Raw genomic sequence first — 13,911 nt, forward strand, 5'->3', positions numbered from 1 at the left:
ATCCATCCATCATATATACCTGCTTATTCCTAACCAGGGTAACAGGGATCTGCTGGAGCCTATCTCAGCTATCTTTTGGGTGAAAGGCAGGAGTACACCCTGGACAGGTTGTAGTCTCATCATTCCTTTAAAAAGAACAGGAGCTACACATAAAACCTGATTCAGTGAAGATGTCTGAATTTCTGGGGCAGCGTGGTAGCTTGGTAGTTAGCAGTGTTACCTTTCAAAAAGAAGGTTCCTGGTTCGAAACCCAGCAGGGGCCTTTCTGTGAGGAGTTTGCATGTTCTGTCCATGCTTTCATGGGTTTCCTTCAGGTAGTCCCATTTCCTCCCACAGAAACATGTATGCAAAAACATGTATGTCAGGTTGACTGGTGATTCTAAATTGCCTATAGGAGTGAGTGTGAGTATTTGTGGATGTCTGTCTGTATGTGCCCATGTGATGGACTGGTGACCTGTCCAGGGTGTACCCCTGCCTTTCACCCAAAGAAAGCTTTTATATGCTCTAGCAGATCCCCGTGACCCTAATAGGAATAAGTGGGTGTAGCTGATGGATGGATTTTTTAACACTAATGACATATCTGACCATTAAATTCATGAATGGTGCAACACACCTATACCCATCATCCATAACCATCCATCATCTACCCTTTATCCACAGTCTGGGTTGCAGGGCTAGCAGCATAAGCAGAGAGCTTCAGACCTCCCTCTACCCCTACTCACAAAGATATGTGAATAAAGTGTAAGATAGAGGGAGGGTCCTCGTTTATGTCATCAGAGGGAAGTCAGCTCAGAGGAATAGAAGAGAGGTGTGATAGCTAGACGTTTCACACCTTTTCCACCCAAGAGAGGGAAAGAGAGACACACCCTGGGATTCATAGGCAGACTAAGTTGTCATCCAATCTAACTTTTCTATCAGAACCAGCCTGAACATTTTAGTAGTATGAGCTACAGTAGCTTATTTGTTGAATTGGATCACATAGATAAGTTTTCACTACCCACATCAATGACCTTTGGCTACCCCTTTCACAGGTGTAGGTATATATTTGTTGCACATTTTTAAACTGTAAAGTGACCAATGCAGAGTGGGAGCACCTTTCCAAATAAACTCTTTACTTGCAATGTAATATATCTATCCCACCCACGGACAGTGACATTCGCAAATGTTCTCCCAGCCCTAGCCCACCCCCACTATAGCTCCTTGTTTTGCAAATAATGCAGAAATTCACACTGCAAATAAATATACTCTGGACCAACATCTTCTCAGCGATACAGCAGTAAATACAAGTGATCTAACCTGTTTTGTTTTTTTTGCAAAGGCTCTTTACATATACATTTTTTATTTTTTCTCATATAATTGAATATAAGCAACATGAAGATTTATCAGTATATTCAAAATTAAAATCAAAGAAAAATTAAGAATTAAAATCACAAATACAATAGGAATTGTAAGTCTAAAAAAGCTGTGACACAATAATGAGTGTAACTGGAAACCTTTAATGGTCTAATGTTTTGATAGTACAGGGAAAAGAGCTATCAAGCCTACAGCCTTTGTGCTACAAACATCAAATATTAAACTGTAGCCATTACTTGTTTTTGAGTATTGTTCAAACATATTCCAACAGTTGTATATTTGTATTTGAATTTGTATTTTGGAGGGATGACTTAACTAGATTTAGAACTTCTCAACTTCAGAAGACAACAGCTCTCACTTATGTAGGTCTACAGACCCCATTCAAGTTTTAAAACATTTATGGGACTTTGATCTTCTCAACTGTGACTTTGCACTGTGATATCTTTTTATGATTTAACACCTGCTCTAGGTGTCTCTGTGGTATTTGAGAAAGTTGATTTCCTATGTGAACTCCCATTGCTGAGGAATGACCCTTTTTAGTTTTTTTGCTAACTCAAAGTCACAAGGTTCAGCATTCAATTCATTTAAAGGTCAACTTCCCTTATGTGGATATTTCTAAGAACATTGTTCAGATAACAGAGGTTTTCTGCTTTGCACCAATAGTCCTTCTCACACACAGGTATGGTTTTTGGCCTTTATTGATTGCCATTGCCACTCGTCAGTTCAACTGTGCTCGTGTTTTGGGACACAGCGAATTTATAGAAGTATTATCATCACTACCTACACTATCATGAAGGACTATTACTGTTTCTCACTGGAATTTCACAGTTCATGTTAACCAGTCAGAGGTGAATATTGGTTTTGTGTTAAACACTTGCTTTTTCAATAATATAAGCACCCTATTTTTGTTTTGCACAGTTTAGCATGACATACACATCATGTGCTGCACCATGTCATCCTGTCTTTACCTTTACATAAGGTAATTTTATCTACAAACATGCCAGTAGGAAATTTTTGATGCTGGTTAAGGAAGAGTGCCAAGCTTTAAAGTTGTTCATATCTAGAGCTGTGGGAAAGACTGTGTACCTAACATTTAGTTCTATCACTTTTTGCATTCTTTGCACATTCTTGAACTGTATTTTGACTAGTTTTAAGTTACATCTTTCTTAAAGATATTATAACATGATGATTTTTCTACCCATTCTGCATATTTGTAAATAGGAAACTAAAGTTTTGGACAACAACTTCTTGTCGATCTTGTAATTTTCCAGCTTCATGGATTTCTTTATCTGTTTCTATGTGTGTTGTTCTGTGATTGTTTTCTTCATCTCTTCATCAAAAATAGATGATTTTTCAAAAGGTTCCTGAGTCCACTGCTATCCACACAGCTCCTGCTCCAGCTGGCTTGTTGGAATGAATAATCTAGGCATCAATACATCCTCTCAGATAATGTCAGCCCTTCCAGACCAATGCACAATTACCCCGACCCCCCCAACCCACCAAACCCACACACTCACACACATACACCATCATCTATCCTTTCAGTGAAAAAACTGGAGAGGTGATCTGTGAAATCCTGCTGATTATAGAGAAAAAAACTGAACAGAAGCCATATCAAACCTCACCTTCAACACAGTGAAACAAATCTGCTTTGAATACTCTACACCTTTTTAAAACACATTTGAGGCCAATTTAATCTGTATCCACCTGGGTAATTAGCAGTTTGTGTGATTAGGAATTTGCCAAGGGATTATATGGTTTTTAATAAACTGGAATTAGACACTGTGGGCTCCATCAGAACTGATTTAACTAATGTCTGTTCATCAGCACTCACTGATGGTAGAATATCAGCCAGGGAATGAACACACATGCAGACATACAGTAACTGCTGCTAAATTAATCTGTCAAAAGTGTTTTTATTTTATAGCATTTCTACAAAAGGATTCAGAGCAAAGTGAAAGTCAGACAAAGGTGATCATTACTGACAAAAAGAATTTCACCTAACACTGGTGGAAGACTTTTCTCTACTGTGTCTTGCTCTAATTTGCTGTGCCCATCTGACATCTTACTGTGTATGTACTGCATACATAATACAGCCTTTATCTGCTGTTTGTTCTGGTTTGCACAGATGAATGTGTTGACAGATCATGCATAATGTAGACTAATCTGGTAGGCAGATATATCAACTGAAATAGAAGCTGCGATCTGTGATGCCATGCTAAGCGCATACCATTAAAATAAATCCATGCAATTACAGTCTGGCATATTTTTTCAACCAACAGGCAGTGTCAGAATGATTATTTTCAGGGGGAAGGGGTGTTTTTCAATAAGACTCACGCTGTCATGCATTCAAACCATCAAGTGGAGTAATGACTGATGACTAAGATTATTTTTTTCTCTTTGATAAGAACATCTAGGACGCAAAACTCTCAAGGGATGGTCCTGAATGCCCCAAAGGACTCGTAGAGAGACATCTGAGGAGGTTTATTTACTCTTTGCTCTCTGCCAAGAGCAAGATCACATTTCAGCTCCCTTAAGTAAAATACACCTGTCTCCTGTGAGAGCAATAGAAGACAGGGTGAGAGGAAGTGTGCGCTACTTAGTCTAGTGTTCGTGCACAGAATGAGCGAGGCGCACTCGCTGCGCTCCTTCTGGAGTGGGTCAGGGTTATAGTGAAAGGTGTGACAGAGACAATGAGGCGGTACTGAAGATATCCCCGCAACAAAACGCAATGAACCTCCTCAATCCCCTCATATCACCCCCTTAAAACAAGTGTCTTCCATCCTTACCGCATAGCAACTGCATCCAGGCGCATGTCTTGTAGACCGTGGCGGTGTTGCAGAAGAAGAAGAGGGCGAAACAGCCGATGCAGCTGAGGATCAGCACCATAGACATCAGTACGAAAAAAGAGGCCGCCTTGAAGGATCCCGAAGGGATGGAGCTGAACTCGGAGAAACTGCCCTGACACAAGAGCTCCCGGTTGGAGTTCCCATTGCCCACGCAGTAGTGAAACAAGCCGAAATAGCCAGCCTGGGGGGTGTTGATGCTGTCGCCAATCCAGTACGGCTGGATAAAGACCACCACATTGATGATGGCCAAGCAGATGGTGAATATGGCCCACAGGACCCCGATGGCCCTGGAGTTGCGCATGTAGTTGTCATGGTAGATTTTGGAGGCTTCCTGCGAAGGCAGCATTTTTCTCTCCCACCCCCCAGCCCCCCGCCGCACAGCAGCGTCAACCTGGTGTTCCCTCTTCTCTGGGTCTCCCTCGTATTTTCTACTATGTTGGTAGAATTGGTGAAATAAAATTATATGTTTAAAAAAGAGTGATACCGCAACAAATATCTAAAGGTCCAGTGACTGGTCCGCCCTCGTGCTACTGGAGCTCAATCAACCAGCCGACGTATATTTCAGCTCTTTTATGTATTAGTCTCACATCCAAATGCCACCCCCTCCTCTTCCCCCTTCTGATCAGTCACTCAGTTGAGTGGCTACTCGTGATTCACCTGAGGGGAAAACCTCTGCGCTCTTCTCCGCGCTTACAGACAGCCGAGCTCACGGCGTCCAACGCAGGAGAGAACGGATGAGCATTGTCTTCTGCCAGCTCGCCACGTCCACCCTATAATGTAACTGTATCTGCTGTTCATCCAGGCCCAAAAGACTTCAAAGGGATGTGACGCTCCCACCGAGTTTCCCTGATATAATGACGAATCCTCCGCAAATGACAAAAACGCTTTGACACGCTTTATTCAACACTTAAACTTGACAGAAAGTGATAAAAAAAATAAGTGATAGTAAATGACGAGAGTCTAATTAGACAATTGAAAAATATATACAAATATAATTCAAGACTGCAACACTGACAACTCAATGGCTGTCTTTCACTCCGTCTCTGGATTTCTCTCCCTATCGCTCCCTTTCCTCTGTCATACTCCCCGTGTGTGTCTCTCTCTCTTATTCTCTCTGTCTCCCTCTGGCAGGATCCAGTCTCTCTCTTCATGCGCATAACCGAAGAAGGGCGACGGTTTGTTGATAGACGCGCAATTTTTTTTTTTGCACTGTATTATTTTAACAAATTCTTCCGTTCCTTTCCTTTCACTCGCGTACGTTTGTATAAACCGCTTGTTAAATCCACCTCTTGACGTCCAACTGTCACTCGGGCTGAGCTCAGCTCTGTCTCCTCTAGCATCACATCACTACGTTAAGGCATTGTCTCAATCGGAGCAAACAACTGCAACTTTAATAAGTAATTTATTTTCTTTGACTTTATGAAATCTGTGTAGCCCGCACACAGCAAACACAAATACGCCATACGTCTCCAGTTGAGACAGGAGCTCTGCGCAATTTACACACATGGCCCACCAGCGATAACTCCATTAATGATACAAATCTACAGATCTTGCTGTAGCTTCATTAAACTAAATACTTTTGTACACATCAAATGGCTCAGCTGCTGCACACATGCTCACAATTTCCACAGTGAAACAAACCAGATTAGCCAACAAAACTACATTTTTATTTTTAAGAGTTCAATTTTGGTCTCATCTGACAAGACGAGACCAAAATTGAACTCTTTGGATGTCATAATACACACCATGTTTGGAGGAGAAATGGCACTGCACATCACCCCAAAAATACCACACCAACAGTGAAGTTTATAGGTGGGAGCATCATGGTGCTGCGCAGTCTTTTAGAGCATACGGTACTGGCAAACTTCACATAATTGAAAGAAGGATGAATGGAAAATGTACCAAGACATTCTTGATAAAAATCTGCTGACATCTACCAGGATGATGACGATGAAACGAGGGTGGACATTTCAGCAAGACAATGATCCCAAACACACAGCCAAGGAAACTCTCAACTGGTTTCAGAGAAAGAAAATGAAAGTGCCTAGCCAATCACCTTACTTGAATCCAATTGAAAATCTATGGAAAGAATTGAAGATCAGAGTTCATAGAATAGGGCCAGAGACCCTTCAAGATTTGAAGACTGTTTGTGTGGAAGAATGGGCCAAAATTACACCTGAGCAATGCATGTGACTAGTTTCTCCATACATGAGGCGTCTTGAAGCTGTCATTATCAACAAAGTCTTTTGTATTAAATAAATTTCAGTAAGCACATTCAATACCTTTTCCCTGTCATTTCACATTATTACACATAACTGAATTTATGGACATCTATGGTTTGATTTCTTTGCATGTGTGGATTGCATAGGTAGTTACCAAGATCTGGTGAAAATTTCATGTCAATAGCACCTTTAGAAATATATTTACTTTAGAAAAATGGTGACATGTACAATACTTATTTTACCTGCTGTATAATCCAACAGATAGTGAACTTAATAAAACATATTTATAGCTTAGTATAATAAAATTATTTTGGTATTCAGCCAAAGTCTACCATAACAAATTGTTGTAAGGTGTGGTTGCTTGTGTAATTTCCTCCCTGCAAAGATTTGTATATTTTTATGCATGGATGAGAATTTAAGTGCAGATTACCTGGAACAGAACTTCAAAGCAAAAAATAAATAAATAAAAATAAAATCTTGCCACTGCACTGTATCATTTAGAGGTTGAGGTGAAAAATAAATGTTGAATGGTAATGTGGATTAATCAAACAAAGCACCTTCAGGCAGTGAGTTGAGGAGCACAGCGTACATCAATACAAGGGCATACCATTAAAATAAATCCATGCAGTTGGGAAGCAGATGTGTCTATATGTGGCAACCTAGAATTGCAGTAGCTCCATGGTCCTGACATTCAGAAAGCAGTAGTATGTTTTGAGTCCGATACGAGGTATTTATTAATTATTCAGTCAGTGACAAGTATCCGAGGGACCCAATAAATGGTAAGTCCCACCCTAGCTTGTGAATAGGACCAATCAGTGTCGACGCGGGCGCTGAAGTTAGACATGAACTTTGTGGAGGAGAAGGAGACTGACCGATTGAAAATGAAACGAAAACATAAATCAGGGTACCAGAAACGCCATGAAAAGGAGAGGGAGGCCAGAAGAGCTGCTGTATCCCAGTCGATCAAGCCATTCTTTACGACAGGTTAATGTAGCCAATTGTCATTTGCTGCCCGATTTATTTTCGTGGGAAAAGTACCGTCTACCGCTGTCGGGCGGGTACTATCATTTTTTTCCGTTAGGTGGGGCCCCACATCCATATTTTTTCAGGGGGCCCCGAATATTCTAGCTACGGCTCTGCAACTAACTATAATAAGTAAAAATTAAAATGTGATTTTCTTGGTCAGTGTTACTAGTACTCAAGCAGTGAGGGAAGCCATTTTTAGATGTCTTTTACCTAAGTGAAAGTATGTAACTTTTATCCACAAAATGTAAAAAGGATGAAACGATAAAGGTTTAAATAACAGTATATAGGCTAAAAGTGACATTTTGTAGATAAGGCTCCACATGCATGAAAGACGTCTGTACTGCAGGACAGATTTGCTAACTGAGTAAACAAACAGTCCATGCTTTTCTACAGTCATTGGTCCATGCTTATGAATAACAAACGCCATTTAAAGGGGGAGACGACAATCACGTGGTCCTGTCAGCTTCCTGTTTACCGCCTGTTGTACTTTCAGACTTTGGCTCACAGGTTGCAACACCGCTCTCCATTGCTGGGGCCTTTATTTACCGCGGCGACATATGTAGCACTTATCTCCTTCAGCCAAAAACTCATTTTTATCGACATGTGACCAGCTTTTATCAGGGACTTGTTTTCTAAGGGGACATGAAGACGTGACATTGAGGAAACGTGAGCAGGCCGTGAAGGAGCCTGGAGATTTCCTGGCTCCAGCTGACAGGAGTTCAGACAGCTGATGCGGAAAGTCGTGCATCATTTCATCTTACGACAGAAACGCAGAAACCTGTGGTGATGCGGTGGAGGACTACCGAGGTTTGAAATTGTGTCAAATGAGAATCGGAGGGTATTGAGCGTGTGGAAACGGACAACCTAACCCCGGGAGGCTGCCCTAACCTGTTAGCTGTTCGAGCTAACTCCGAGTGGCTGGCCGGGCGGGCTGGCTAACGGCTTCCGTTTGGAGAGTGGAGCAACTCGTCGGTGCCCTGAATTCAGGAAGACTCCCCGGCTCCGGCCCCCTTAAGCGGGCAGTCAGGAAGAAACTGGCTGGGAAGGGATGGCCTGGTCGGTCTTCCCGTTCCCAAGGACAAAGCTCTGCGGTGTTTGAAGGTGGTCGAGTACGGCTAGAGGCCACCGCCGCGGCTCGAGGCGCTGTAATGGCCTTGTCCCCCTCTGCGGCCGGCGGCTTTACGGCCTCCGGGCTGTCGGTCAGAAAGAGCGAGGAAATAGCGGATTTGATTGATTTGTTTTCCAAGACGCAGTACAGGGCAAAAGAAGTGACTCCTCGGGTAAGATTGGGCTAATCATTGGGCGTGCTTTAGCTAACCTTACCGGACAATCTTTAATCATATCCTGCGAGAACGGTTCCCCATATACTAACGTTATATATATATATATATATATATATATATATATATATATATATATATATATATATATATATACTTATAATTTAAATTCGGTTACAGGATTTTATGTATAGACGCTGCTTTCTGCTTCACACCTGGGGTTGTTTTGGTGCATGCTGGAATGAAGGGGCATTTGAACTGAGTAGGATTTAGTTGAAAAGGGGCATTGCTTGTTGTGTTTAAATATTGGTGAATGAAATGTAGCCCATAAATGAGTAGATTTTGATGGATATTATGAATAGTTGGGGAAACGGCTTTCTGTTTTTCAAGTGCCTGCTTTCAGTGCCATCAGTCTCAAAATTATTGTGATCCTGAATACAACATGAGGTAACTGGGTTCTCCATACATTTAATAATAACATAGAAAATGGATTTGGTGCATCAGTTATTTTTATTGGTATTTATGGGGGTCTGCATCCACATTGCTGCTTTTTGTAGATATGCTTGTACAATGTTACACAGTTAATACATTTGTAACAATGTTTTTACATTGCTTAGGGTATGCTTATGGTATTCAAAAATATGCATACCATAAATTTTAATTTCTGGATATAGCTTCCACGTAAATGATCTCTGTGTAAAGAGAAAAACTTTTGGGATGAATTCAGAGGCCTATGGTCTGGCCATGAAAAGCTGATGTAGTTTTCTAACATATTTTTTGTTTTTGTTTATCCTCAGGTGGAGGCAATAGAGAAGTGTTGTCTGGAGTTATTTGCCAGAGATTACAAATACAGTATCATTAATAACTCCAATGGAGAAGTGTGTGGCCATTACCCCCGGCAGATAGTTTTCCTGGAGTATGAATGCACAGATGTTGAGAAAGACAGGTATGTCAGTTCAAGGTACAGTTGCTTCCTCTTTGTCACTCCTCTAATCATGCTCACCTTAGGATGAAATGCATGCCCTGTCAGAAATAGGAATCAATTTGCAGTGAATCAGTAAAATCTTATTATCACTACTGTTTAATGCAGTTGAACTGTTTTCCAGTGTTGTGCTGGAATAGAATAAGATGTGCTTTAACAATGGAGCAAAACCTTTCTTAACAATAAAACCTTTATATGCTGTGTTGTTCTGCAAAATTCTGCATGTGCACAGAAAATTTTTCCCCCCACCATGATACTTTCATTTCATAGCCTGTCAGATTAATAAACGTGAAATAATATTCTTGTCATTCGTGAACCATAAAGCACATTTTCAGAGGGAATTTAGTGAAAGGTAATATGTTGCAAGGTCAAAAGAATTTGTCAGTTGCCAAGTTTGTGGGGAGAAATTTAATTGGAAAGAAGTAATGCCATTTATCAAGCAAAAATACCAAATATTCGTTGGTCTATCTAGGGATTGGCAACAGGGCTAAAATCCTCTATCAATGCATGTGTTATGTATTTCATTATACACTTATTTGTGAGTTCATTAGATACATCAAACAAAAATGAAGTCAGTCTAATCTTGCAATATATCGTCCTCCTTGGAAGTGATATTTTTCAGGTTTAGTTGAGGCTGCAGTTTGCTCTGCTGTTAAATGTACTGCATTATACAGAGAGCTGTTCCTGCTATTAAGCCTGGCCTCATTGATCTAAATGGTATGTACAGTGTATTAGAGCCATTTATCAATATATTGTAGTACAGTTTAAAAGCAACAAAAACATCTTCCAAAGTGGTTACGCAGGTAAATAACAACTCTGAAAGTTTGACCTATAAATGAACAGTATCATGAAGGAGGATTTACTGCAGAACTTTTGGATTAGACATATTTGCCTTTTTCTCTAGATGTACCTAATAAATGGCCAACAGAGTATATTGTGATACAGTAAGTTTGATGATTGATGGACAAGTAATCAGCAACTTTTTTTTGATAAGCAATGGTTTCAGTCATTTTTGAACAATGATGACAAATATTGTTTGGTGTCAGCTTTGCAAATATGGGAATTTGCTTTTTTCTTTCCTATTTATTTATTTATTCTTACTGTTTTTACTTTTAGGTTTTGGTCTGTTGGTTGCACAGAAAATTCAAAATAAATATTTAGTTGTAACCCTTGTATGTATTTATTCCACTAAAATGGATGCAATAAATGATTAGATAAAAGGATGAAAAGCCTGTGCATCTGCCAGTGATTACAAAAACATTTTACATAATGTATTACATATTGTATTTTAAGTTTACACTGATTATCATAGAATTTTTTTCTTGGTCTTTTGGTTTACTATACCATATTTAACCCTTGAAATCCTATAATGCAGTGGTAATGCAGGAACACTACCCTGGTTGTTAATTGTTTTACAGCTATCCCTGCCGTACTCGCAGCTGATTTACCTGGGTCAGGTGTGTTCAGCCAATCATAAGTGGGGAATTGTTGGGAAGCACTGCTATAATGTGTAGTTTACAATTATTAACATAAAGTGCTTTGTAATCACATTGTCTATATACAGTACCAGTCTAAGTTTGGACACACTTTCTCATTCAATTCAGAGTAAATTGTGTCCAAAGTTTTGACTGGTAGTATATGTACAAAATGACATTTAAATGGTGTGATCTGATGGATAACGTGGTGGTTTGTGTGTTCAGGTTTGAGAGCACAGTGCATATCAGTAAGCTGCAGGACCTGGTGAACCGAAGTAAGCTGGCTCGCTGCAGAGGGAGGTTCGTTTGTCCCGTCATTCTCTACAATGGCAAGGTACAACTGTGAACTCTAAACTCTCTCTTAAGGGTTTTAATGTTACAGATATTCATCCTTATAAATTCCTCTGAGGTCATCATATAAAATCAAAATGCCAAGAATTAACAGCCTGCAACCTATCAAATGTCTATATTTACTGTTTTTCTTACAATGCCATATTCATATTATCTGACATAACAAGCAATATGTCAGCTATGGGAAATTGTATTGGATATTTGACTGCTTTCTTATATTCTATGAACCAAAAGATTTATTGATTTAAGATATGAGTTATTATTCATAGGTCTAGATCCTGTGTTATTTGGCATGTCTGCATGACAGAACAAAAACCACAACATGAAGTCTGATGAACTCTGTGTAAACCTCTGTGATTAAACTGTGGTGAGACACAGATCAGGACAAGAGTAGAAAAGCTAAAGCTCTGAGTGTTCCCAGGAGCACAATGGCCTCAATAACTGTGAAAGAGAAGAAGTTTGGAACCACTAGGGATCTTATTTATAAAACTTTGCATAGCACAAAAGACAAAATGGTGTATGCCAAAAATTATTCAGATTTATAAAACCTTTCGCACTTTCTACACAATCTTCACTTTATAAATCACAGACTACTTAGAATTGTGCATACGTGAATCAGCTTCATACATACTGTTTTTTAACCATAAATAGTCAATGCAAAGCATTTTGAAGGCTTGTTTTCCATTACACAGCCAGTTTCACAAGCTAAACGTTTAACCACATTTAAAGTGCATTTATTTATGTAAAGCAGCTATGTGGATATGCTTTATACATTCTTCATGTAGCCTGTTATATGTGGACACTGGACTACAACAGTATTGGTGTGGGCAAGATATAAAATAAATAAGATAACCCCTTTGAAATAATTTTGCTGACTCTTCACATTTTTGTACTGTAGACTAAAAACCAGCCAGTACCTCCAATCCACCTGTTTAGTTTTGATCAGCATTAATGCAACACTGTAGTTTTTGACCTTAAAATAATGTCACTAAAATTATTTCAGTGGTAGAACAACTCTTAACAGGACCAATTCTACCTCAGCTGCAGCTTGAGCGGGCTCCCATCGGCTGCAACAGCACTATGCAAATTTCGTGTTCGGGTAGGATCACTCAGCCCCACCCATCAGAGTGGGACCTACTTTACAGCATAACACCACATGTTTTATTCGTAGGCTGGGTGGAGTTAGCCAATAGCAAACTATAAGACAAAACGATCTAACATCGTACTCACAAAACCAATGCCATGGCAGAGCTAGCAAAGAAACCAAAGAGAGTTTTGTCGGAGGAAGCAAAGAAAAGCAAGAGAGTGATCGGACACGAACCCGAACACGAATCGTTCTCGGACGGGCTTACACTCTGGGTTTGCTAGTTGCGTCAGCTTAGTCAACAAATTCACGTGTATTGCACTGCCCACGGGGAAGCTTATACAGTGAGATTACGAGACTGGTAACAGACTGTAATGTACTAATGGACAAAGTCTGACCATAGCAAACCTTGTGTTGCTTTATTATTGTCAAAACAGAAGTAACAACCGGTATGGATAGCAATAGGGGACATACAGGCAAGTGTGAGTTTTCAAAACTCCAGCACCAACCCACGACTGCATATGCATTACACAAACAAGTGCACTTCTCAAATTTCTGCAGTTATACAGTGGTGGGGTATATAATGCTAGCCTGTGTTCCAGCAATTAGGCCATCTCCTCCTCCTGCGCTCTGGGAGTCGATAATGTGAGAGTGAAATGGCGCAGTTGAAATATATAGAATCAATTTTGCTTTAATATTTGAGTTGGATTTTAAAAGAAGGTGTTTATGAAAAAATCACACTGCAAGTGGAAACAACGCTTCTGGGTTTAATCTTCATGATAATGTTGATCTTACATATGACAGTGAGTGAAATTAAATGTGTATGAGACATCAATACTTACAATTGTTTTGCTCATGTGTAATTTTCTACAATCTGACTTCAATTCACCACCTCATCATCTGTGTTACCAATTCCCTGTCTCCAAACAGTGTATGCATGGGGCAGAGTTGGCTTACAGGTGTGCACATTCTCTTGTCAAGTTTTTTTTTTTTTTTTATAGATAACAAACTTTGTGTGGGAAGTGCTGTATGCTACTTTCAGGCCCTGTTTTTTGCGTTTGCAGTGTTTATAAATGAAGCCCCAAGACCAATAGTCAGCTGTCTAGCCAAATGAAGGGCCTTTTTTGGGGAGGAGAAAACCCAACAGTTCCTCTAATCGGCATTCAAAAATCCTTTTCTGCCTAGGCATAGGCAGTAAAGCAAACCGTATAATCATCATGAACAAAATTCTAACGTTGATGATAAAGTGATTCACTTCAGGATGGAAAAATGTTTTAACTTTGTACAAA

General features: G+C 39.9%; 2 protein-coding genes across 4 annotated transcripts in view; one reads left to right on the plus strand and one right to left on the minus strand.

Moving 5' to 3' along the window:
- The window catches only part of lhfpl4a (LHFPL tetraspan subfamily member 4a), a 36,130-nt gene extending 31,582 nt beyond the window's left edge, over positions 1 to 4,548 (minus strand). For both annotated transcript variants that reach the window (XM_026307552.1, XM_026307551.1), the window contains exon 1: positions 4,143 to 4,548. In XM_026307552.1, coding sequence (XP_026163337.1) covers positions 4,143 to 4,548 — 406 coding nt within the window. The remainder of the gene's footprint in view (positions 1 to 4,142) is intronic.
- Positions 4,549 to 7,918: 3,370 nt separating this feature from the next.
- mtmr14 (myotubularin related protein 14) overlaps positions 7,919 to 13,911 on the plus strand; it is a 30,276-nt gene continuing 24,283 nt past the window's right edge. For both annotated transcript variants that reach the window (XM_026306313.1, XM_026306314.2), the window contains exons 1-3: positions 7,919 to 8,730; positions 9,528 to 9,676; positions 11,413 to 11,521. In XM_026306313.1, coding sequence (XP_026162098.1) covers positions 8,599 to 8,730; positions 9,528 to 9,676; positions 11,413 to 11,521 — 390 coding nt within the window. In that variant the 5' untranslated portion in view covers positions 7,919 to 8,598. The remainder of the gene's footprint in view (positions 8,731 to 9,527; positions 9,677 to 11,412; positions 11,522 to 13,911) is intronic.

This window comes from Mastacembelus armatus, chromosome 5, assembly GCF_900324485.2.
Source record: "Mastacembelus armatus chromosome 5, fMasArm1.2, whole genome shotgun sequence".
NCBI classification, from domain to species: Eukaryota; Metazoa; Chordata; class Actinopteri; order Synbranchiformes; family Mastacembelidae; genus Mastacembelus; species Mastacembelus armatus.